This window comes from Nerophis ophidion, linkage group LG01 (assembly GCF_033978795.1).
Source record: "Nerophis ophidion isolate RoL-2023_Sa linkage group LG01, RoL_Noph_v1.0, whole genome shotgun sequence".
In the NCBI taxonomy this organism is placed as follows: domain Eukaryota; kingdom Metazoa; phylum Chordata; class Actinopteri; order Syngnathiformes; family Syngnathidae; genus Nerophis; species Nerophis ophidion.
The window spans coordinates 72089736-72114362 of record NC_084611.1 but is presented as its reverse complement, the minus strand read 5'-3'; the positions used below and the strand labels follow the sequence as shown (position 1 = coordinate 72114362).

At 40.1% G+C, this 24627-nt stretch overlaps 1 protein-coding gene and 1 non-coding gene across 2 annotated transcripts; both read right to left on the bottom strand.

Annotated features, from left to right (window-relative positions):
* Nucleotides 1–3286: 3286 nt before the first annotated feature.
* Nucleotides 3287–23885, bottom strand: misp3 (MISP family member 3). Its single transcript, XM_061910365.1, has 4 exons — nucleotides 23795–23885; nucleotides 17221–19086; nucleotides 9792–9865; nucleotides 3287–3781 (listed from the first exon to the last, which is right to left on the bottom strand). The coding sequence occupies exons 2-4, from the start codon at nucleotides 19022–19024 to the stop codon at nucleotides 3686–3688; spliced, it is 1974 nt and encodes a 657-aa protein (XP_061766349.1). The 5' UTR covers nucleotides 19025–19086; nucleotides 23795–23885; the 3' UTR covers nucleotides 3287–3685.
* On the bottom strand, nucleotides 17107–17179 carry trnar-ccu (transfer RNA arginine (anticodon CCU)). The gene has a single exon. It is a non-coding gene; the product is annotated as a tRNA-Arg (tRNA).
* Nucleotides 23886–24627: the final 742 nt, after the last annotated feature.

Sequence of the window (24627 nt, the reverse complement as noted above, 5' to 3'; positions counted from 1 at the left end):
TGATTACTAACAACAGCAGTTTCCAGTGGTAGAAAAATCTTTGCTTTGTGTTTTTATCATAGATTACTAAAAATTGCACAGGATCCCTGTCATACAGAGGATTGTTGACAAATATTTTCATAGAAGATTACTAAAAACGGCGGAGCATTTCTATCATACAAATACTTTTTGACTTGCATTTTTGTAGTGATTACTAAAAAGAGCAGGTTCCTGTCCTGTTTCTTTGCTTGGGGTTTTTATCATAGATTACTAAAAGTAGCACAGGATTACTGTCATACAGAGGATTGTTGACCAATATTTTCATAGAAGATTGCTAAAAACAGCAGAGGATTTTTTTTAACTCATGTTTTTGTAGTGATTACTAACAACAGCAGGTTCCTGTGGTAGAAAAATCTTCGCTTAATGTTTTTATTGCAGATTACTAAAAATAGCACAGGATCCCTGTCATACTGAGAATTGTTGACTAATATTTTCATAGAAGATTACCAAAAACAGCAGAGCATTTCTATCATACAAAGCATTTTTGACTCACGTTTCTGTAGTGATTACTAACAACAGCAGGTTCCTGTCATAGATAAAACATTTTGTATAAGGTTTTTATCGTGGATTACTAAAAGTAGTAACGTGGATTCCTATCATACATAGGATTGTTGACTAATATTTTCAGAGAAGATTACTAAAAACACCAGAGGATTCCTGTCATACAGAGGATTGTTGACTAATATTTTCATAGAAGATTACTAAAAACAGCAGAGCATTTTTATCATACAAAGAATCTTTAACTAGCGTTTTTTGTAGTAGATTTCTAAAAACAGCAATCGTCCCTGTAATATAGAACCCTTTTGCAAAGCATTCTTATCGTAGATTACTAAAAACAGCAGAGGGTTATTGTCTTACAGAGGATCGTTGACAAACATTTTAATAGACAATTACTACAAACAGCAGAGCATGTCTATCACACAATTAGTCTTTGACTAGCGTTTCTGTAGTGATTATTAAAAACAGCAGTTTCCTGACGGAGAAAAATCTTTGCATAGTGTTTTTTATCATAGACTACTAAAAATAGCACAGGATTCCCGTCATACAGAGGAATATTTTCATCGAAGATTACCAGAAACCGCAAGGTTTTGAGCATACATAGAATCTTTAATTGGGGGTTGAATCACCAAAATGATTCCTGAGCGCGGCCAGCGCTGCTGGTCACTGCTCCCCTCACCTCCCAGGGGGTGGACCAAGGGAATGGGTCAAATGCAGAGGCTAATTTCACCACACCTAGCGTGTGTGTGTGTGTGTGTGTGTGTATGACTATCAGTGGTACTTGAACATAACTCGTGTGTTTTGTGGTAGATTATTAAAAAGAGCAGAGTACTTCTGGTAAGCAGATCTTTGAAAAGGGTTTTTTGTCTTAGATTACTAAAAACAGCAAGGTGCTCCTGTCATATGGAAGAAAAAAATGCACTCATATGTTAGCTGGGATTTAAAGTAATACTGAAGTGTTGAGTATGTTTTATTGATATTAACAGTAGGTATTAAAGATTTAAAGGAAGACATCTAAACCCAAGATGGTTTGGAGCTGATATTTCCCAGGCATGTCCACACCCCTCTTCATCATGAAGATTGTGAACGACACACAATATAAAAAAAACAAAAAAACCCTCCAGTTTCATTCCAAAGTTCAACATTTTACTGCATGACTCAAAACCACATGAGGCGCTTTTATTCGAGCACGTGCACTCTGGACCGCCGTTGTTCACCTGCAGAATCCAGGTCAACTTTATTGCAGCATAATCTAAGTAGCCTACGGGATTATGTCTGGTTTGGTCATTCTCGGGACTCAAGGGCTGATTCAGAAGCTCGTTAGGTAAACGCCAATTTAGCGAGCGCATACGGCAATAATGATGCTGTTAAAGGCCTACTGAAATGAGATTTTCTTATTCAAACGGGGATAGCAGGTCCATTCTATGTGTCATACTTGATCATTTTGCGATATTGCCATATTTTTGCTGAAAGGATTTAGTAGAGAACATCCACGATAAAGTTTGCAACTTTCAGTGCTGACAGAAAAGCCCTGCCTCTACAGGAAGTCACAGACGATGACGTCACATGTTGAGGGCTCCTCACATCCTCACATTGTTTTTAATGGTAGCTGTCACGCCAAATATCTTCCCCCCTACAAAAACCTTCCCCCCGGAAGACATTTGGCGTGACAGACCCTCTAATGCCTGAAGGACCCCAATGAGCGTGGAAGGACTTCAAAGCAGCCCACACAGCTGCCTGTTTTAAAAGCATTATAATTGGCTGATTGTCATTGGTGAAAAATAACGGTAAGGAAAAAATATTAGCATTCCAGCATGCCAACCTTTCAAGCTATTTTTGCTTCGCTAATTTTGTATCTGTAACGCTTAAGAGTCATATAACTTAGAATCATCACGCCCTCATTGGGGTCCTTCAGGCATTAAAGGGGCTGTCACGCCAAATGTCTTCCGGGGGGAAGAATTTTTTGTAGGGGGGAAGAAATTTGGCGTGACAGACCCTCCAACAAAAACAGCTATTCGGACCGAGAAAAGCGACAATTTCCCCATTAATTTGAGCGAGGATGAAAGATTTGTGTTTGAGGATATTGATAGCGACGGATTAGAAAAAAAAAAAAAAACGTGATTGTATTGGGACGGATTCAGATGTTGTTAGACACATTTACGAGGATAATTCTGGGAAATCCCTTATCTTTCTATTGTGTTGCCAGTGTTTCAGTGAGTTTAACAGTACCTGATAGTCAGAGGTGTGTGTCCACGGGTGTCTTGACGCCAGTGTCTCAGGGAAGTCGACGGCAGCTTTATGGGCGGCACAAGCTCAGCTGATCTCCGGTAAGAAGTGACTTTTTACCACAATTTTCTCACTGAAACCTGCTGGTTGACATTCAGTTGGGATCCATGTTCGCTGTGATCCATAGTAAAGTTTCACCACCGTGAATTTTAAACAAGGAATCATCGTGTGTTTGTGTGGCTAAAGGCTAAAGCTTCCCAACTCCATCTTTCTACTTTGACTTCTCCATTATTAGTTGAACAAATTGCAAAGGATTCAGCAACACAGATGTCCAAAATACTGTGTAATTATGCGGTTAAAGCAGACGACTTTTAGCTGTGTGTGTGTGCAGCGCTCATATTTCCTAACAGTCCGTGACGTCACACGTACACGTCATCATTACGCGACGTTTTCAAGAAAAAACTCCCGGGAAACTTAAAATTGCAATTTAGTAAACTAAAAAGGACTGTGTGGTGGGTAGTAGTGGGTTTCAGTAGGCCTTTAATTGGAGCAAATTAGGACAGCTCTATGTCCAATTATTGATAACAGCTGTCAGTATGTTGGCATGCATATTTGTTACTTTCATACAAGTCAGTCAAAACTAAGCATTATCTATTCTGTTGTGATCAGCGAAATCAAAAATAATGTGGAATAAACACTAAAAATGGAATACAAAATAGGGTTAGTGATCATTATTACAAGAAAACAGTTACTTTGTTAGTCGTCTCGAGGCTCTGAGGTTGTAGTGTTCTCCGACCAGAACCCAAAGTAGTCCACCTTCCTGGAGGTCTCTTCTTCCTTCAAACACACTCCCTCAGTCCTCGGCCTCGAAAAAGTTTTTATTAAATTTTTATTTTTTTATAACTCTCAGTGTCTGGTCTCGTTACTGATCTTCCAGCTGGTGTCCGTTGACCAGGCCCGACTCCCACAGGCGCACCAGAGGAGTCTTGTGTCTGGAGCTGTGGGAAGTCTGCAGCTCCTGAAACCATGGCAAGGATGCACAGTAAGAGAGAGAGCGATCGTGGCCAGGATACCAAAAGAAAAAGAGCATATGTGAAATTATTAAAGAGAAAAATGGACGTTTCAGTCAAACTCTTGAGTTGATCAACAGGCTCAAGCGTTTGAGGATCAAGGCCCGGGTGGATTATAATAGATGACTATTTTAGGGCTGCAAGGATAAATTGATTAAATTCAACAGAAAAAAAAGTTTTGATTTATATTCTGTTGATTCCATTGATCAACAGGTGTGGCATGGCTCAGATGGTAGAGCGGTCATCTAGCAACTGGAGGGTTCCGGGTTCGTATCCAGCTTCCGCCATCCTAGACCACGGCCGTTGTGTCTTTGGGCCATCAGTGTGTGAATGGGTGAATGTGACGTATAGTGCATACTTGCCAACCATCCCCATTTTCCCTAGGAGTCTCCCGAATTTCAGAGCCCTTCCTGAAAATCTCCCGAATTCCACCCGGACAACAAAATTGGGGGCGTGCCTTAAAGGTACTGCCTTTAGCATGCCGGCCTAGTCACATAACATATGCGGCTTTAATATACACATAAGTGAATGCAAGTCATACTTGGTTAACAGCCATACTGAGGGTGGCCCTATAAACAACTTTAACACTGTTACAAATATGCGCCACACTGTGAACCCACACCAAACAAGAATGACATACACATTTTGGGAGAACATCCGCACCGTAACACAACATAAACACAACACAACAAATACCCAGAACCTCCTGCAGCACCAACTCTTCTGGGTCGCTTCAATATACACACCCCGCTACCACCAAACCCACCCACTCCAACCCTGAACCCCACCTCAAACCCCCCTCCCCATCTCCCGAATTCGGAAGTCTCAAGGTTGGCAAGTATGCTATAATGCAAAGAACTTATGGGACGGTGTGGCGCAGTGGAGGAGTGGCTGTGCGCAACCCGAGGGTCCCTGGTTCAATCCCCACCTAGTAATAACCTCGTCATGCCCGTTGTGTCCTGAACAAGACACTTCACCCTTGCTCCTGATGGGTGCTGGTTAGCGCGTTGCATGGCAGCTCCCTCCATCAGTGTGTGAATGTGTGTGTGAATGGGTGAATGTGGAAGTAGTGTCAAAGCGCTTTGAGTACCTTGAAGATAGAAAAGTGCTATACAAGTATAACACATTTATCATTTATTTATTTACTTCGGGTATTGTTTCAGGTAGAGGAAGTATTAAATAAATACATACCTTTATCCTTTAGTGAGTTTAACTAATACAAATTGATCAAGTCTGGACCACATGGAGTGCCCGGAACCTTAAATATGCGTACATAGGGACCTGCTCAGTGGCTACTGGTTAGAGTGTCCGCCCTGAGACTGGCAGGTTGTGAGTTCAAACCCCGGCTGAGTCATACCAAAGACCATAAAAACGGGACCCATTACCTCAGCATCAAGGGTTGAAACTGGGGGTTAAATCACCGAAATGATTCCCGAGCGCGACCACTGCTGCTGCTCAAAGCTCCCCTCACCTCCCAGAGGGTAAAACAAGGGGATGGGTCAAATGCAGAGGGTAATTTCACCACACCTAGTGTGTGTTTGTGACTATCTTTGTGTGAATATGTGTGACCCGCTCGACATCCATTGCTTTCGGTTCCCCAAGGGGGGGGTTGCCCACATACGCGGTCCTCTCCAAGGTTTCTCATAGTCATCATTGTCACCGACGTCCCACTGCGTGGGAGTTTTCCTTGCCCTTATGTGGGCTCTACCGAGGATGTCGTTGTGGTTTGTGTTGTGGTTTGTGCAGCCCTTTGAGACACTAGTGATTTACGGCTATATAAATAATCATTGATTGATTGATTGATTGATTGATCTGTGGTACTTTAACGTTAAATTCGAAGAAAAAAAAAAAAAAGCTTTGATTTTGATAGAGCGGTTGTCTAGCAACTGCAGGGTTCCGAGTTCGTGTCCAGCTTCCACCATCCTAGACCATGGCTGTTGTGTGAATGGGTGAATGTGACGCATTATGCAAAGAACTTAGGTATTGTTTCAGGTAGAGGAAGCGCTAAATAATTACATACCTTTGTCCTTTAGTTCAGTGGTCCCCAACCTTTTTGTAGTCCGGTCAACGCTTGAAAATTTGTCCCACGGACTGGGTTTTTATTTATTTATTTATTTTCATAAAATAATATAATCCTGTGTGCTTACGGACTGTATCCCTAAAGACTGTATTGATGTATACTGATATATTATGTCTATATTGTGTTTTTCTATGTTGATTTAATAATAAATTTTTTATTTTATTTTATTTTTTTTAAATTTATTTTATTTATTGTGGGGCCAGGTACCAATCGATCCGCGGACCAGTGGTTGGGGACCACTGCTTTAATGAGTTTAGCTAATAAAAATTGATCGAGTCCGGACCACATGGAGGCATATTCAAAGTCATCATGTGTCCAGGGACATATTTCCTGCGTTTATAAACATAATATGAAAAAAAACAAAAAACGAAAGCAGATGTTGTGATGCCAAAAAATATCGCTGTAATCATAGAAGTATCGATTAGATACGCTCCTGTACTTGGTATCATTACAGCGGATGTTAGGTGTGGATCCACCAATGACATTTGTTTACATTTTGACATTTTTAATCACTCATTCTTCTGTTGTTTGATACTTAACATTAGATTCGGATGATACCACACATTTGGGTATCAATCCGATACCAAGTAGGATCATACATTGGTCATATTCAATGTCGTCATGTGTCTAGGGCCATATTTCCTGAGTTTATAAACATATGAATTAAAAAAAAAAACGAAAGCAGATGTTGTGATGCCAAAAAAATATCGCTGTAATCATAGAAGTATCGATTAGATAAGCCCCTGTACTTGGTATCATTACAGCGGATGTTAGGTGTTGATCCACCAATGACATTTGTTTACATTTTGACATTTTTAATCACTCATTCTTCTGTTGTTTGATACTTAACATTAGATTCGGATGATACCACACATTTTGGTATCAATCCGATACCAAGTAGGATCATACATTGGTCATATTTAATGTCCTCATGTGTCCAGGGACATATTCCCTGAGTTTATAAACATATGAATTTAAAAAAACAAAAAACGAAAGCAGATGTTGTGATGCCAAAACAATATCGCTGTAATCATAGAAGTATCGATTAGATAAGCTCCTGTACTTTGTATCATTACAGCGGATGTTAGGTGTGGATCCACCAATGACAGTTGTTTACATTTTGACATTTTTAATAATTCATTCTTCTGTTGTTTGATACTTTACATTAGTTTTGGATGATACCACAAATTTGGGTATCAATCCGATACCAAGTAGGATCATACATTGGTCATATTCAATGTCCTCATGTGTCCATGGACATATTTTCTGAGTTTATAAACATAATATACATTTTTAAAAAACAAAAAAAAGATGTTGTGATGCCAAAAAAATATTGATGTAATTATAGCAGTATCAACTAGACAGACTAGATACGCTCCTGTACTTGGTATCATTATAGTGGATGTCATGTGTAGTTCCACCAATGGCGTTTGTTTACATTTTGATGCCGGTGAGCTACGGTGTGTAGTGAAGCATGTTTAGCTATTCCTCGTCCTGCAGGGATGAAACTTGTAAGAAACATACTTTATTTGTCGCCATGGAGACCAGGATTAGTGATTTAAAAGTAGCTAGGGCGTTTCAGTCTTATAGCTTCACCTTTAATGTTAGTTTTTAAACCAAAATGCGTCCGTTCTCCATTTTCTGTCTACACAATGTGTCTGCTTGTAAGTACTCTGTGATTGTGCACTGCCGAACATGCCCGTCTGCTCGTAAACCAGCAATGCCAATGACTCGACGGGACGACGACAAAGGCGCAGGGGGTGGCGGACCCGTACTTTTCAGAGGTGGTATAGTACCGAATATGAATTATTAGTATCGTGATACTATACTAATACTGCTACACAACCCTAGCATACATGCTAGCATACATGCCAAATTACATTTAGCATGCATGCTAGCATACAAATAAGCTTTTGCCCCCAGTCGACGGATCAGACTCCACCATGTAAATCTTTGGGGAAAAAAAACGTCCTAATTTCCACTCCAGTAAGATAAGTTCCCCCTTGAGGTGAGATTTAGCAAGACTAATTTAGCAACCGATGCCTGCAATGGGTTTGTTTATTCTTAAACTTTAATCAGCAGTTTGGTCGAACAGATAAGATAACAGCCGGCAAAAGAAAGAGAGAGAAAGTGAGACACAAAGTAACGGAAATTAGTGCAATGGACTTCCTTGTCTTTCTCTTAATGACTGCAACACACACACACACACACACACACACACACACACACACACACACGCGCGCGCGCGCACACACACACGCGCACACACACTTTCACGACCAAGGTGGGATGTCAAGCAATACCATTTAAAGACAAGAGCGCGCACACACACACACACACACACACACACACACACACACACACACACACACACACACACACACACACACACACACACACACGCACACACACACACACACACGCACACACACTATCACGACAAAGGTGGGATGTCCAGCAATACCATTTAAAGACAAGAGCGCGCACACACACACACACACACGCACACACACGCACACACACACAAACACACACACACATGCACACGCACATGCACACACACATGCACACACACTATCACGACAAAGATGGGATGTCCAGCAATACCATTTAAAGACAAGAGCGCGCACATACACGCACACACACACAAACACACACACACATGCACACACACTATCACGACAAAGGTGGGATGTCCAGCAATACCATTTAAAGACAAGAGCGCGCACATACACGCACACACACACAAACACACACACACATGCACACACACTATCACGACAAAGATGGGATGTCCAGCAATACCATTTAAAGACAAGAGCGCGCACATACACGCACACACACACAAACACACACACACATGCACACACACTATCACGACAAAGGTGGGATGTCCAGCAATACCATTTAAAGACAAGAGCGCGCACACACACACACACACACACACACACACACACACACACACACACACACACACACACACACACACACAAACACACACACACATGCACACACACATGCACACACACTATCACGACAAAGGTGGATGTCCAGCAATACCATTTAAAGACAAGAGCGCGCGCACACACAAACACACACACACACACGCACACACACAAACACACACACACATGCACACACACATACACACACACTATCACGACAAAGATGGGATGTCCAGCAATACCATTTAAAGACAAGAGCGCGCGCACACACACACACACACACACACACACACACACACACACACACGAACACACACACACACACACACACAATCACGGCAAAGGTGGGATGTCCAGCAATACCATTTAAAGACAAGAGCGCACACACACACACACACAAACACACACGAGGACAAGCTGCCTGCTGTGTGTTCTGAGCCTTATCAGACATTTGTGTCCCACATTTGATGCAAAAGAAAGACTGGCATGGTCTCCCCGGCCTTGAACAAGGACTCAAACGCTGTGGATTATTTCTTGTTTGGCTGCAGAAGAGTGATGGAAGGCGCTGATATTTTAGTGAAGTGAAGTGAAGTGGATTATATTTATATAGCGCTTTTCTCAAGTGACTTAAAGCCCTTTACATAGTGAAACCCAATGTCTAAGTTCCATTTAAACCAGTGTGGGTGGCACTGGGAGCAGTTGGGTAAAGTGCCTTGCCCAAGGACACAGCGGCAGTAACTAGGATGGCGGTAGTGGGGATCGAACCTGGAACCCTCAAGTTGCTGGCACGGCCGCTCTACCAATCGAGCTATACCGCCCCACGGTCGCTACCTCTCTATAGCGACCGTGTCTGATCCTGATATTAGCTGGTGTTATGGTGGAGTGTGTAAAATCCCAGCAACTAGAGGAAATAATAGAAGCAACTTGGTTTACCTTTGGCTGATTTATTGTCTCCCCATGGTCCTCACCTGGGGGCCACACGCCGAGCTTTCCAACTGAGTGGCGGGCTGTAGGAGGCAGAAAGTATTAAAGTATTACTTTGGAAAACAACAGACCAATATAGTATGCAAGTCATTACTAGGGTTGTACGGTATTAGTATAGTACCGCGATACTAAAGAATCATATCGGTACTGTACCGCCTGTGAAGAGTACCGGTTCCCCACCCCCTGTCGTCACGTCATAACATTGCAGACAAGCATGTTCGGCAGCACACAATCACTGAGTACTTACAAACAGACACATTGTGTAGACAGAAAAGGGAGAAGGCACGTATTTTGACTCAAAAACTAAGGATAACGGTGAAGTTATAACACTGAAACGCCCTCACGAAGAGGTGCTTTAAGACATTGCTCGTTAGCTAGCAGTTAAAGGCCTACTGAAATGAGATTTTCTTATTCAAACGGGGATAGCAAGTCCATTCTATGTGTCATACTTGATCATTTTGCGATATTGCCATATTTTTGCTGAAAGGAGTTAGTAGAGAACATCCACGATAAAGTTCGCAACTTTTGGTCGCTAATAGAAAAGCCTTGCCTTTACCGGAAGTATGTGCGCGTGACGTCACCAGTTGCAGGGCTTCACACATATTCACATTGTTTATAATGGGAGCCACCAGCAGAAAGAGCTATTCGGACCGAGAAAGCGACAAATTTCCCCATTAATTTGAGCGAGGATGAAAGATTTGTGAATTAGGATATTGATAGTAAAGGACTAGAAAAAAAAAAAAGCGGCGGCAAAGTGAGTGTTTCAGATGTAATTAGACACATTTAATAGGATAATTCTGGGAGATCCCTTACCTGCTTATTGTTTTAATAGTGTTTTAGTGAGATTTTAAAGATTGTAAAGACATACCTAGAGGTCGAATGGCTGCGGTGAACACGCAGTGTCTCAGAGAGAAGCCGAGGAGCCAAGCTCACAGCTGCCTTTTTTGACAGCTGCTGCAGGACGACGAATAATCCACTGATGTCGCCGGTATAATATTTATCACAATGTCCCCATCCAAAAACATGCTGGTTGACATAGAGAAACCATGTTCGCTTGACCGCTCTGTGTTAAAGCTTCACAACAAACAAGGAAACACCGGCTGTGTCTCGGTGCTAAAGACAGCTGCAATCCACCGCTTTCCACCAACAGCATTGTTCTTTATAGTCTCCATTATTAAATGAACAAATTGAAAAGATTCAGCAACACAGATGTCCAAAATACTCTGTAATTATGCGGTGAAAACAGACGACTTTTAGCTGTGTGTGTGTGCAGTGCTAATATTTCCTGACAGTCCGTGACGTCACGCGTACACGTCATCATTCTGCGACGTTTTCAACAAGAAACTCGCGAGAAATTAAAATTGTAGTAAACTAAAAAGGCCGTATTGGCATGTGTTGCAATGTTAATATTTCATCATTGATATATAAACTATCAGACTGTGTGGTCGGTAGTAGTGGGTTTCAGTAGGCCTTTAAAGTCCAGCGCCAGTCTGCAGTGTTTTAGCTACTTCTAAATCACTATTCCACAAATAAAGTAAGTTTCTTACATGTTTCATCCCTGCAGGACAAGGAATAGCTAAACATGCTTCACTACACACCGTAGCTCACCGGTGTCAAGATGTAAACAAACGCCATTGGTGGATCTACACCTAACATGATACTAAGTACAGGAGCATATCTAGTCGATACTACAATGACTACGTCAATATTTTTTGGCATTACAACACCTTCTTTCGTTTTAAAAAAATGGAGATTATGTTTATAAACTCTGGAAATATGTCCCTGGATACATGAGGACTTTGAATTTGACCAATGTATGATCCTGTAACGACTTGGTATCAGATTGATGCCCAAATTTGTGGTATCGTCTAGAACTAATGTAAAGTATCAAACAGCAGAAGAATAAGTGATTATTAAATTTTAACAGAAGTGTAGATAGAACAAGTTAAAAGAGAAATTAAGCAGATATCAACAGTAAATGAACAAGTAGATTAATGATTCATTTTTTACCACTTGACCTTAATAATGTTGAGAAAATAATAGAATGGAAAATGACACAATATGTTACTGCATATGTCAGCAGACTAAATTAGGAGCCTTTATTTACTTACTAATAAAAGACAAGTTGTCTTGTATGTTCACTATTTTATTTAAGGACAAAATTGCAATAAGAAACATATGTATCGCAAGATTTTTTTTGTTAAAATAAAGCCATTAATGACATTTATTGCGGTCTCCTTTGTTTAAAAAAGTACCGAAAAGTATTGAAATAATTTTGGTACCGGTACCAATATATTGGTATCGGGACAACACTTGTCCATAGACCAGGACTATTCAACTGGCAGATGACACGCACCAGCCTCCGAGTTCAGTTCCAAACTCGAATTGACATTTTAACCTTGCTAGCAAATAGAACACTCGGGTCCAAACTTGTGAGTGACAAAACTGAGGCGTTCCTTTAAGTCCTTACCCCATTTTTTCATACTGTGGTTTATGTAACTAAGGTGTTGCCGTAGCTTGTTTACTTCAGATGCACTCAGTAGTCATTTGTTCAACTTTTTTAGTTGAACCAGTGGTGTTCCTCAAGCTTTATTTTAAATTCTCTCTTTGTCATCTTTTGGGTTCAGTTAAAAAAAACTGTAAAAACTCAAATTTTTGCAGCAGATTCACAAAACATGGACTGCCATAGAAATGATCTTTGACCGGCTCTATACTATTACTTCTATTGGAAAAATTTCAGTCAAAGATTTTATAAATATGACAGGACCTATATGCTGTTTTTAGGGACTCTACTACAAACATCCTCTATATTGCCCATTGCTTCCCTGCTTGGCACTCCGCATCAAGGGTTGGAATTAGGGGTTAAATCACCAAAATTAATTGCGAGCACGGACACCGCTGCTGCTCACTGCTCCCCTCACCTCCCAGGAGGTGAACAAGGAGATAGGTCAAATGCAAAAGGATCATTTCACCACCCCTAGGGTGTGTGTGACTATCGTTGGGACTTTAATTGTAACTTTATATCACCAGAGTGCTTTTTGTTTTTTTAAGGATCGACTGGAAAAAAAATCTTGTTAAAGATTCTATGAAAAAGACATCACCTGTTCGCTGTTTTTAAGGAATTTGCTACAAAAATGCTAGTCAAAGATCATTCGATGCAAATAACAGGGCAAATATGTTTTTTTAAGGAGCTTCAGAAAAAAAACACGAGTCAATCATCCTGTGTATATGACAGAACCAGCCCATTTTTGGCACATTTTACCAAGGCTGGGAATCGAACCCATGCCCTCTGCCAAAGAGGGCCGTAACGTGTACCATTAAACAATTGTGGATTCTTGTTTTTGAGAAAAATGCTACATAAATGCTCATCAAAGATCTTTTTTTACAACAGTAATAGTCTACTGTTTTTAGGAATCTGCTGCAAAATTACTAGTTACTGTAAATATTTTGCATTATATATGAAAGGAGTGCTTTGCTGTTTTTAGGAATCAACAACAAAACGCTAGTCAAAGATCCTATAATGAAAATTAAAAGTTAAAGTTAAAGTTAAAGTACCAATGATTGTCACACACACTAGATGTGGTGAAATGTGTCCTCTGCATTCGACCCATCTCATTGTTAACCTCCTGGGAGGTGAGGGGAGCAGTGAGCAGCAGCGGTGGCTGCGCCCGGGAATCATTTTTGTTGATTTAACCCCCGATTCCAACCCTTAAAGCTGAGTACTTTGCTGTTTTCGAGGATCTAAAAAAACAATAATAGTCAAAGTCTGTTAGTTTTGAGGAAACTGCTGCCAAAATGCCAGTCGAAGATCCAACATACAAGTTTAACGGTAGCAGTGCGCTGTTTTTAGAAATCTGCTGCAAAATTACAAGGTAAAGATTTTAAAGTATACAGGAGTGCTTTCCTGTTTTTATAAATCTGCTACAAAATATTTGTCAAAGAGCCTCTATTTAAGTATGCTGCTTTTAAGGAATTATTGCAAAAATGTTAGTCAAAGATCCTCTACTTAAGTGAAGTGAATTATATTTATATATCGCTTTTTTCAAGTGACTCAAAGCGCTTTACATAGCGACACCCAATATCTAAGTTACGATTAAACCAGTGTGGGTGGCACTGGGAGCAGGTGGGTAAAGTGTCTTGCCCAAGGACACAACGGCAGTAACTAGGATGGCACAAGCGGGAATCAAAACTGCAACCCTCAAGTTGCTGGCACGGCCACTCTACCAACAGAGCTATGCCGCCCAGTAGTAGACTGCTTGCTGCTTTTAAGGAATTATTGCAAAAATGTTAGTCAAAGATCCTCTAGTGAACAGTAGTAGACTGCTGCTTTTAAGGAATTATTGCAAAAATGCTAGTCAAAGATCCTCTACTGAACAGTAGTAGACTGCAGCTTTTAAAGAATTATTGCAAAAATTGTAGTCAAAGATCCTCTAGTGAACAGTAGTAGGCTGCTGCTTTTAAGGAATTATTGCAAAAATGCTAGTCAAAGATCCTCTACTGAACAGTAGTAGACTGCTGCTTTTAAAGGATTATTGCAAAATTGTAGTCAAAGATCCTCTAGTGAACAGTAGTAGACTGCTGCTTTTAAGGAATTATTGCAAAAATGTTAGTCAAAGATCCTCTAGTGAACAGTAGTAGACTGCTGCTTTTAAGGAATTATTGCAAAAATGCTAGTCAATGATCCTCTAGTGAACAGTAGTAGACTGCTGCTTTTAAGGAATTACTGCAAAAATGTTAGTCAAAGATCCTCTAGTGAACAGTAGTAGACTGCTGCTTTTAAGGAATTATTGCAAAAATGCTAGTCAAAGATCCTCTACTGAACAGTAGTAGACTGCTGCTTTTAAAGAATTATTGCAAAAATTGTAGTCAAAGATCCTCTAGTGAACAGTAGTAGGCTGCTGCTTTTAAGGAATTATTGAAAAAATGCTAGTCAAAGATCCTCTACTGAACAGTAGTAGACTGCTGCTTTTAAAGAAATGTTGCAAAAATTGTAGTCAAAGATCCTCTAGTGAACATTAGTAGACTGCTGCTTTTAAGGAATTATTGCAAAAATGTTAGTCAAAGATCCTCTAGTGAACAGTAGTAGACTGCTGCTTTTAAGGAATTATTGCAAAAATGCTAGTCAAAGATCCTCTACTGAACAGTAGTAGACTGCTGCTTTTAAAGAATTATTGCAAAAATTGTAGTCAAAGATCCTCGAGTGAACAGTAGTAGACTGCTGCTTTTAAGGAATTATTGCAAAAATGCTAGTCAAAGATCCTCTACTGAACAGTAGTAGACTGCTGCTTTTAAGGAATTATTGCAAAAATGCTAGTCAAAGATCCTCTACTGAACAGTAGTAGACTGCTGCTTTTAAAGAATTATTGCAAAAATTGTAGTCAAAGATCCTCTAGTGAACAGTAGTAGACTGCTGCTTTTAAGGAATTATTGCAAAAATGCTAGTCAAAGATCCTCTACTGAACAGTAGTAGACTGCTGCTTTTAAAGAATTATTGCAAAAATGTTAGTCGAAGATCCTCTAGTGAACAGTAGTAGACTGCTGCTTTTAAGGAATTATTGCAAAAATGTTAGTCAAAGATCCTCTAGTGAACAGTAGTAGACTGCTGCTTTTAAGGAATTATTGCAAAAATGCTAGTCAAAGATCCTCTATACATAGAGGATTTTTTAGGTGAATACCTTACAGTATACGGTATCACATGCTGGCTTGGTTCCTTTTACCGAATTTTTGCTGTTTTTTGGAGTCTGCTGGAAAAATGCCATCCAAAGATCCTCGACAGGAGCACTCCACTGTTTATAGGAATCTTCTACAAAAACACCAATCAAAGATCTTCTGTATATCAGAACTTTCCGTTGTTTATAAGAATTTACTAGTATTCTAAAAAAGCTGAAAAAAAAAAATCTATAAAAGGATTATTTGTGGTGCGTCATCATTAGAAGTGTTCTGAGACACACCTTGTGCATTTTGTCATGAAGTCGTCTGGCTCCGTGGTACAAAGAACGTGAGCAAACCCTCCCTGACAACAAACGTAGAACGCTTTTGAAGTGAATTATATTTATATAGCGCTTTTCTCAAGTGACTCAAAGCGCTTTACATAGTGAAACTCAATATATAAGGTATGTTTGTTTTGTTTAAACCAGTGTGGGGGCACTGGGAGCAGGTGGGTAAAGTGTCTTGCTCAAGGACACATGGTAGTTACTAGGGTGGTGGAAGCAGGGATCGAACCTGCATCTATGAAGTTGCTGGCACGGCCGCTCTACCAACCGAGCCATACCGCCCCTTTAACATATTGCTCCTGCAGTTTTCTTTTGACGCTAGTTGGTATGAATTGTCCACACCCACGCACTACTGCAGGAGTTTTTCACCAAGTACCACCTCAGAGAAAACTTGGCTCTCAAAGTACCCCCAAAAGGACAAATTATAAAATACAGTTGCATAGCAGGCCTAAGTATTCATCAAAAACCAGGCAGAGGTTTTATTTAACAAAGATATTTTTGGCCACTGACACATTACACACAGTTGGAACACTGTTTGGAAATAAGGAAATAAAACACTGTACTTTAATCAAGTTATTCTTTGGCGTGAACTAGATGGAGCACTTGTACTGCGAGTGGAACAAGTACCACAGTTTGAGAATCACTGTACTAGAGTATGTAATGATGGGATGTATTGGAACCCTACTATATATGATGCTACTATTACGTCATGTATAAAAAATAATAATGATTATAGTTGATATCGTTACAGATGTATCGTTCTTGACTTATCAATTTGCAATGAGTCGTATAATGCATATTTTTAGTTTTCAACCTGCAAAGTTGTGGTTAAATCCTACATAAGCAAAACATTCTGTACACTGTAAAAAAAAATAAAAAATAAAAAAATAAATACATTTTACGGTAAAAACTTGAAGATCAGTGTCCAGAATTGTACCATCAAACTTACGGTGAGTTTTACAGTGCATTACTGTAAATGGAAAACCGCTACCAAAGTTATTTTTCCAATAAAATTCAGGCAATTTTTTTTCTAAAAGCTAAAATATACACTTGTTGCTTTTAGAGTGCATTGCGGTAAGTAAAAAAAACAGAACCATCGTTATTTTTATGGTGAGATTTTGGCAAGAGTTGTGTTTTTTTTAACCATAAAATTACGGTCGTTGTGTTTACATTACTGTGAATGGAAAAACAGTACCGTTTTTATAGGAAAATTCTTGCGACTGAGCAAATATTTTTTTAAAGATATGATGAAAAGACTTTCTAAGGTTTACTACCCCAGATGGGACTCGAACCCACAATCCCTGGCTTAGGAGGCCAGTGCCTTGTCCATTGGGCCACTGGGGTCCTGCTGCCAAGAGTTCTTCCTAACAGACTGAATCACTCACCTGCTGTGTATCCGCTTCCTCCCTTGGATGCTGAGCCAGGAAAAGCCGGACCAGATGCCTGCAGGCTTCTTCTCAGATCACCTCCCGCTCCTCCCATTGTTCCCCCCTCGTCCCCGTACAAGTGGACCCTCTGTTTGCGGAGCTCCTTCTCCCTCTCTTGAGCCTCCCGGATATCCTGCTCCACTTTGACAACGTTTGAAGGGGAGCGCAGCGTGAAGAAAGGGTTCTTATTGGCCGTCATCTCTTCGTCCTTTGAAGCGGACGGGAAGACATGAGAAGCTTTCGGATCAACGCGGATGAGGCCGTCTACCTCCACGTTGCCATGGTGGATCTTCTGTCCCGGGACAGTCATGTTGTTCTCCACAATGATGATCTGGCAGGACGTGCCCTCAGATAAGCCCGGTCCCCTTGCTTTGGGAGAAGTGTAAGCAGCTTCTATGCTCCTCACAGTGGATGCCTGTGACGAGCTGTCATCGTGGCTCTCCCCGGAGGAGCTGTCGCTGCTGGAGGACCAGGATGAAGTCTTGCTCCTGCCTGGAATACTCTCAAGGGGATCCCTGTGGTTCTGAAAGGCCTCGAAAAGCTTCTTTTTCTCTTTAAGTTCCCGAACTGTGCCTTTGTGGTAGGCACCGGGAACCTTACCCAGCTTGACCAGATCTTGTTCTCTGCGGAGCTCCTCGCTGATCTCCTGCTGCACCTTCTTGCTGGCCAGCTCCCTGTCCAAGCCTTGGTACTTGTCCGAGCTGGCAGAAACAACCTGATCGAGAAGGGTTTTCCTCAAAGGGATCTCGACGTACTCTGCGGATGTATTTTGCATTCCTCTGGACCTTCTCAGACTGTGCTCACGTTCGATGGCCCGTCTGATCTCCCTGTCAATCGGGGTCTCTTTGGGTAGAGTGGTTGCAGAGATGTTCGAAGTGCTACGTGGTGAGAAGTCTGCGGATAGTCCGCTGTCACTCTGGCTGTCATCGCTTGAGTCGCTTTCCATCCTGATTTGTTCTTCAAGATTTCCTCGACCGATTCCTCCCCCTCGTGTAACCACCGTGTTCCTTCCCAGTCTGTCTTCTTTCTGTTCTCCTATTTCGCTTTCTCCCTCAGTCCTTTGCCCCACCCAGCCTGCCTGCTTTTCTCTCACGGTGACAACACAGCCTTTAGACGCTGCCGCGTCCTGATAGGACAGCTCCATGGAAACGGCAGACAAAGGTGCAGCGGTCTGGCCAAGCACCTGTTGAGCAGCTTCCTGGTTTGCTCCCTTAGGGGTAGGTCCTTGTAGGCCTTGGGGCAGGAGCTCCCTTTGCTGGTTGTCTGAGGGAACTACATCGGCAGAGTTGGAACATGGCAAGTATTCACAACTGATCACGATTCTAGGACACAAGTAAATGTCCTTCGTTGTCTCCTCTTCTCCTTCATCAATAGAATTAGGTGTTTCTTGTTGGACATTGCCTGTTGGGATACTTCCTGGTGGATCAATGTTAAAACTGCTCAGAGATTCTGAGTCTTCATTTGAGTTCAACTCGACCCCACTGCATTCCGACACTTCTTTCTCTAGGCATGTCTCGCTAGATGAGGCACCAAGGGATGGAGAAAGATGTGACCGGAGAGCCTCATGAAAATCCTGAACTATTTCTGTCAGTATTTCTTCCGTTTGGTCTCGGAAAACCTCATTGTCCTCTTCTGGGTCCACTCTGGGACCTTTCGGGTCCGGAACAGAGGAACTGAGGCTTGCGTCGCCTTGCTTCTGGCATTCTCGCGCTTCACGTGAGTCGATTGAACCCTCTTCTTTTTGCAGGGACACTGTTGCCATGGTGACTGATCCCTCTCTTTATTTTAGTGAGGATCTTTGATCTGTAGCCAAGTCAGTCTGGACTGAAAAGGACACAAAGCACCAGAGGGATCGTTGTTTATGACAAAGCCAACTACCGTGTCTTAAAATGTACTGTAACCAGGACTAATACACACATTGAATCTGATCGTCCACAATATGTACAACCTCTGTAATCCTTTTTTACTTATTTATATTTTATTCAAGCCTTAAAGATTTTTGAGACGACTCATTAGGGACAATGTGGACAACAGTATGACTTACAGTTTGTTCGAAATAAAAAAACAGACCACTTTTAAAGGTTAACGCCCTTCATGATGGACATGATATGACTTCAGACTCGTCCAAAGCGACGTAAACGCTCCCCACGTACACGTCCACTACATGAGACTTTTTATTTTTATTTCAAATAGCCTTAACCTTGCGTCATGTTGGTAAAATGTGAGTATCATGTTAGCACCGTAGCTAGTATGTCTATGCTAGTGTTGTTAATCTTTGTGTCGTCTTGTATCACACCCTAATATCACGTTCTTGTATGTGATACAGGACTGCCGCTATTGATTATTTTAGTCAACAATTGTGGTCCGATTAATCGACGAATCGGATAAAACACACAATGCGTGATTTCGGAAAAAGAGTACTCATTAAAAACAAGGCAGAGTTTTTATTTAACACGTGAATGTAATATTTTTGGCCACAGTAATATTTAGCACAGTTGGAACAGTAACACTGTGTTTGAATATAGGAAATTAAAACCCCATTTTAATATTTTTTTTCAATTGTACTTATATCAAAACTAGGGTTGTACGGTATATCAGTGTTAGTATAGTACCGAGGTACAAATAATTCATATTGGGTGCTATACCACCTCTGAAAAGCGTCCCTGTCGTCATCACGTTGTGTCATTGCTGGTTTAAGAGCAGACTAGCATGTTCGGCAGCGCACAACCATGGAGTACTTACAAGCAGACACAATGTGTAGACAGAAAAGGGAGAACGGACACATTTTGACTTATAAACTGACGATAAAGGTGAAGTTATAACACTGAAACGCCCTCAGGAAGAAGTGCTTTAAGACATGGCTAGCTAGCTCGCGGCTAAAGTCCATCCACAGTTGGCAGTGTTTTAGCTACTTCTAAATCACTAATCCTCGCCTCCATGGCGACAAATAATGTACGTTTCTTACAAGTTTCATCCCTGCAGGACGAAGAATAGCTAAACATGCTTCACTACACACCGTAAACAAACGCCATTGATGGATCTACACCTAACATCCACTGTAATGATACTAAGTACAGTAGCGTATCTAGTCGATACTACTTCGTTTACGTCAATATTTTTTGGCATCACCACATATTCTTTTGTTTTAAAAAAATGTATATAATGTTTATAAACTCAGGAAATATGTCCCTGGAGACATGAGGACTTTGAATATGACCAATGTATGATCCTGTAACCACTTGGTATCAGATTGATGCCCAAATTTGTGGTATCATCCAGAACTAATGTAAATCATCAAACAACAGAAGAAATAAGTGATTGTTACATTTTAACAATAGTGTAGATAGAACATGTTAAAAGAGAAAGTAAGCAGATAATAACAGTAAATGAACAATTAAATTAATTATTCATTTTCTACCGTTTGTCCTTAATAATTTTGACAAAATAATAGAATGGAAAATGACACATCGTGTTACTGCTGACTAAATTAGGAGCCTTTGTTTGTTTACTTACTAATAAGAGGCAAGTTGTCTTGTATGTTCACTATTTTATTTAAGGACAAAAAACTTGCAATAAGAAAAGTATGTTTAATGTACACTAAGATTTTTTGTTCAAATAAAGCCAATAATGCAATTTTTTGTGGTCCCCTATTTAGAAAAGTATCGAAAAGTACCGAAAAGTATCGAAATAATTTTGGTACAGGTACCAAAATATTGGTATCAGGACAACACTAATCGTAACTGACTGGGTCCTATGTTATGTTATGTTCCATTGGAGTTGGTTCAATGTTTAGCAGATCTTGTGGTTTCCCATGGCCTTGAAGGCATCATTGTTACCAAGCAGCTTTCTCTGCCAGTGTTTGCTTTTGTTTACATGTGCTCTGCCTGTTGATTGGCTGGATGACTGGGAAAGAACGACGTCGGCGGAGAATGTGGAGAAAATTCGGTTGTAAAACTAAGACGGTTCTGTTTGTGTATATATTTTAGCGTCGATTACGGCCTGCAGCTGCCCGATTTTAACGACTTCCTTTGAAGGCTGATAAACCTTCGACAACCGCTTGAGTCACGTTATTACAAAATTTTAATTGGGTTGTCCCAAAAATATTTTGGAATTGTTTTTTGTGATTTTTTGACGTACTTAGTTCGAAAACCACTGGTTTAATTAAACAAGAATATCTGCTTTTACTGTCATTAACATTGACATTTCATTTTTGACATGTGTATTAATAATAATACAATTATAATAAATAATAATAATAATAATTAATAAAACCAAGCAAAAAAAAAAAAACAAGGTATTTTTTTCTAGTCGAGCTAATTGGGTTTATCAACTAATCATCCATCCATTTTCTACTGCTTGTCCCTTACATTGCAGCCCTATAGAACAAGTGCAGAGTTGTGCTGTTTCTGTAATAAGTCATTTTAAAATTGAGCGTTTTCACATAAAGTCGCCAATCCGGAAGTCCGCCATGTTAGAGGGATCCCAACCTAAAAATGTATGTGATTATTATTTGTAATTATGTCAATAATAATATGATTTAAACATAGTAAAGTGTGTTTAACGGCGCACTAACCCCTCTGCCACCGTGAAGCCCCACTTGAGTCACGTTATTACAAAATTTAAATTGGGTTGTCCAAAAAATATTTTGGAATTGTTTTTTGTGATTTTTTTGACGTACTTAGTTTGAAAACCACTGGTTTAATTAAACAAAAATATCTGCTTTTACTGTCATTAACATTGACATTTCATTTTTGACATGTGTATTAATAATAATAAAAGGATTATAAATAATCCATCCATCCTTTTTCAACCGCTTATTCCCTTTTGGGGTAGCAGGGGGCGCTGGCGCCTATCTCATTTTTGACATGTGTATTGATAATAATAAAAGGATAATAAATAATAATAATAATAATTAATAAAACCACGCAAAAAAAAAAATCAAAGTATTTTTTTTAATTGAGCTAATCGGGTTAATCAATTAATCATCCATCCATCCATTTTCTACTGCTTGTTCCTTACATTGCAGCCCTATAGAAAAAGTGCAGAGTTGTCGTGTTTCTGTAATAAGTCATTTAAAAATTGAGCGTTTTCACATAAAGTCGCCAATCCGGATGTCCGCCATGTTGGAAGGATCCCAACATAACAATATATATGATTATTATTTGTAATTATGTCAATAATAATATGATTTAAACATAGTAAAGTGTGTTTAACGACGCACTAACCCCTCTGCCACCGTGAAGCCCCACTTGAGTCACGTTATTACAAAATTTAAATTGGGTTGTCCCAAAAATATTTTGGAATTGTTTTTTGTGATTTTTTGACGTACTTAGTTTGAAAACCACTGGTTTAATTAAACAACAATATCTGCTTTTACTGTCATTAACATTGACATTTCATTTTTGACATGTGTATTAATAATAATACAAGAATAATAAATACTACTAATAATAATTAATAAAACCCAGCAAAAAAAAAAAAAATCAAAGTGAAGTGAATTATATTCATATAGCGCTTTTCTCAAAGTGACTCAAAGCGCCTTACATAGTGAAACCAAATATCTAATTTTTACATTTAAACCAGTGTGGGTGGCACTGGGAGCAGGTGGGTAAAGTGTCTTTCCCAAGGACACAACGGCAGTGACTAGGATGGCAGAAGCAGGGATCGAACCTACAACCCTCAAGTTGCTGGCACGGCCACTCTACCAACCGAGGTATACGGCCCCCAAAGAATTTTTTCTAATCGAGCTAATCGGGTTAATCAATTAATCATCCATCCATCCATTTTCTACTGCTTGTCCCTTACATTGCAGCCATATATGACATGTATCAAGTGGAACAAGTGCAGAGTTGCAGAGTCTCTGTAAAAAGTCATTTAAAAATTGAGCATTTTCACATAACGTCACCAATCGGTAATTCCGCCATATTGGACTGCCCAACATAACAACATATATAATTAGAGGCGGCGTGGCGCAGTGGTAGAGTGGCCGTGTGCAATCCGAGGGTCCCTGGTTCAATACCCACCTAGTACCAACCTCGTCACGTCCGTTGTGTCCTGAGCAAGACACTTCACCCTTGCTCCTGATGGGTGCTGGTTAGCGCCTTGCATGGCAGCTCCCTCCATCAGTGTGTGAATGTGTGTGTGAATGGGTGAATGTGGAAGTAGTGTCAAAGCGCTTTGAGTCCCTTGAAGGTAGAAAAGCGCTATACAAGTACAACCCATTGATTTATTATTATTATTTGTCATTATGTCAATAATAATACAATTTAAACATAGTAAAGTGTGTTTACCGAAAAGGGATTGTGGATAAAAAAAAAAGTTACATAACTTCTTTGTGCATATCTAACTTTTAATATCAAAAGAACAACAAAATCTTCACATCATTAAAACTACACAAATTAAACTTGCCTTATTTTGCATGAGCAGCAGTGTCCCGAGGTTGTACATACTCAGGAAAAATGAGTGAGATTTTGTCCAAAAATGTAAACAAAAAGAGTACATGATATATCACATTTTCCACTGTTCCACTTACCTGCTCACACTGATGCTGATGCACACAACTTCTCTCACATCTGCACAATGCTGACCAGCGGTCACCGTCCAATAATCCACGATGAAGAATATGCACACTGGGGCAGGAGGCTTACTTTATTGCTGCCGTGGATTAAGAAATGCTCAACTAATCCTGTTTGGGAATGACACGTGTTACTTTTGTAAGCCGCATGACAAAATGGGAGCCATGCCGATAATAACAACGTATACTGTAGTTCGGTGTGGGTTAGTATTCATTATGTCACCTGCGGCTTCTGTCGGCGCGCCTCAACTCAACATGAAAACTGTGACACACCAGCGATAACGCGACATCAGGATAAATCGAGATGATTGACATCAACCTGAATGTGAGACGCCATATTTACACTCGGAAAATGTCTGATAGAGCAGTGGTTTTCAAATGGGGGTACTTGAAGGTATGCCAAGGAGTACGTGAGATTTTTAAAAAAAAAATATTCCTATAATAACAACAATTCAAAAATCCTTTATAAATATATTCATTGAATAATACTTCAACAAAATATGAAATGTGAAAAGAAATACAACAATGCAATATTCAGTGTTGACAACTAGATTTTTTTTGTGGACATGTTCCATAAATATTGATGTTAAGATTCATTTTTTTGTGAAGAAATGTTTAAAATTAAGTGCATGAATCCATATGGATCTCTATTACAATTCCCAAAGAGGGCACTTTAAGTTGATGATTACCGTATTTCCTTGAATTGCCGCCGGGGCACTGATTAATTTAAAACCTCTTCTCACTCCTGCGCTTACCAAAGGCATGCGGTAAAAGTAAGCATGCGCTAATTA

Excerpts from the sequence above, each read along its gene's own strand:
- misp3 (XM_061910365.1), bottom strand. The coding sequence starts at position 19,024 with ATGGCAACAGTGTCCCTGCAAAAAGAAGAGGGTTCAATCGACTCACGT. Across the intron at positions 9,866-17,220 it reads AGGAAGCGGATACACAGCAG|CCCGCCACTCAGTTGGAAAG; the intron begins GTGAGTGATTCA and ends TGCCTCCTACAG. Across the intron at positions 3,782-9,791 it reads AGACAATAAATCAGCCAAAG|GAGCTGCAGACTTCCCACAG; the intron begins GTAAACCAAGTT and ends CCATGGTTTCAG.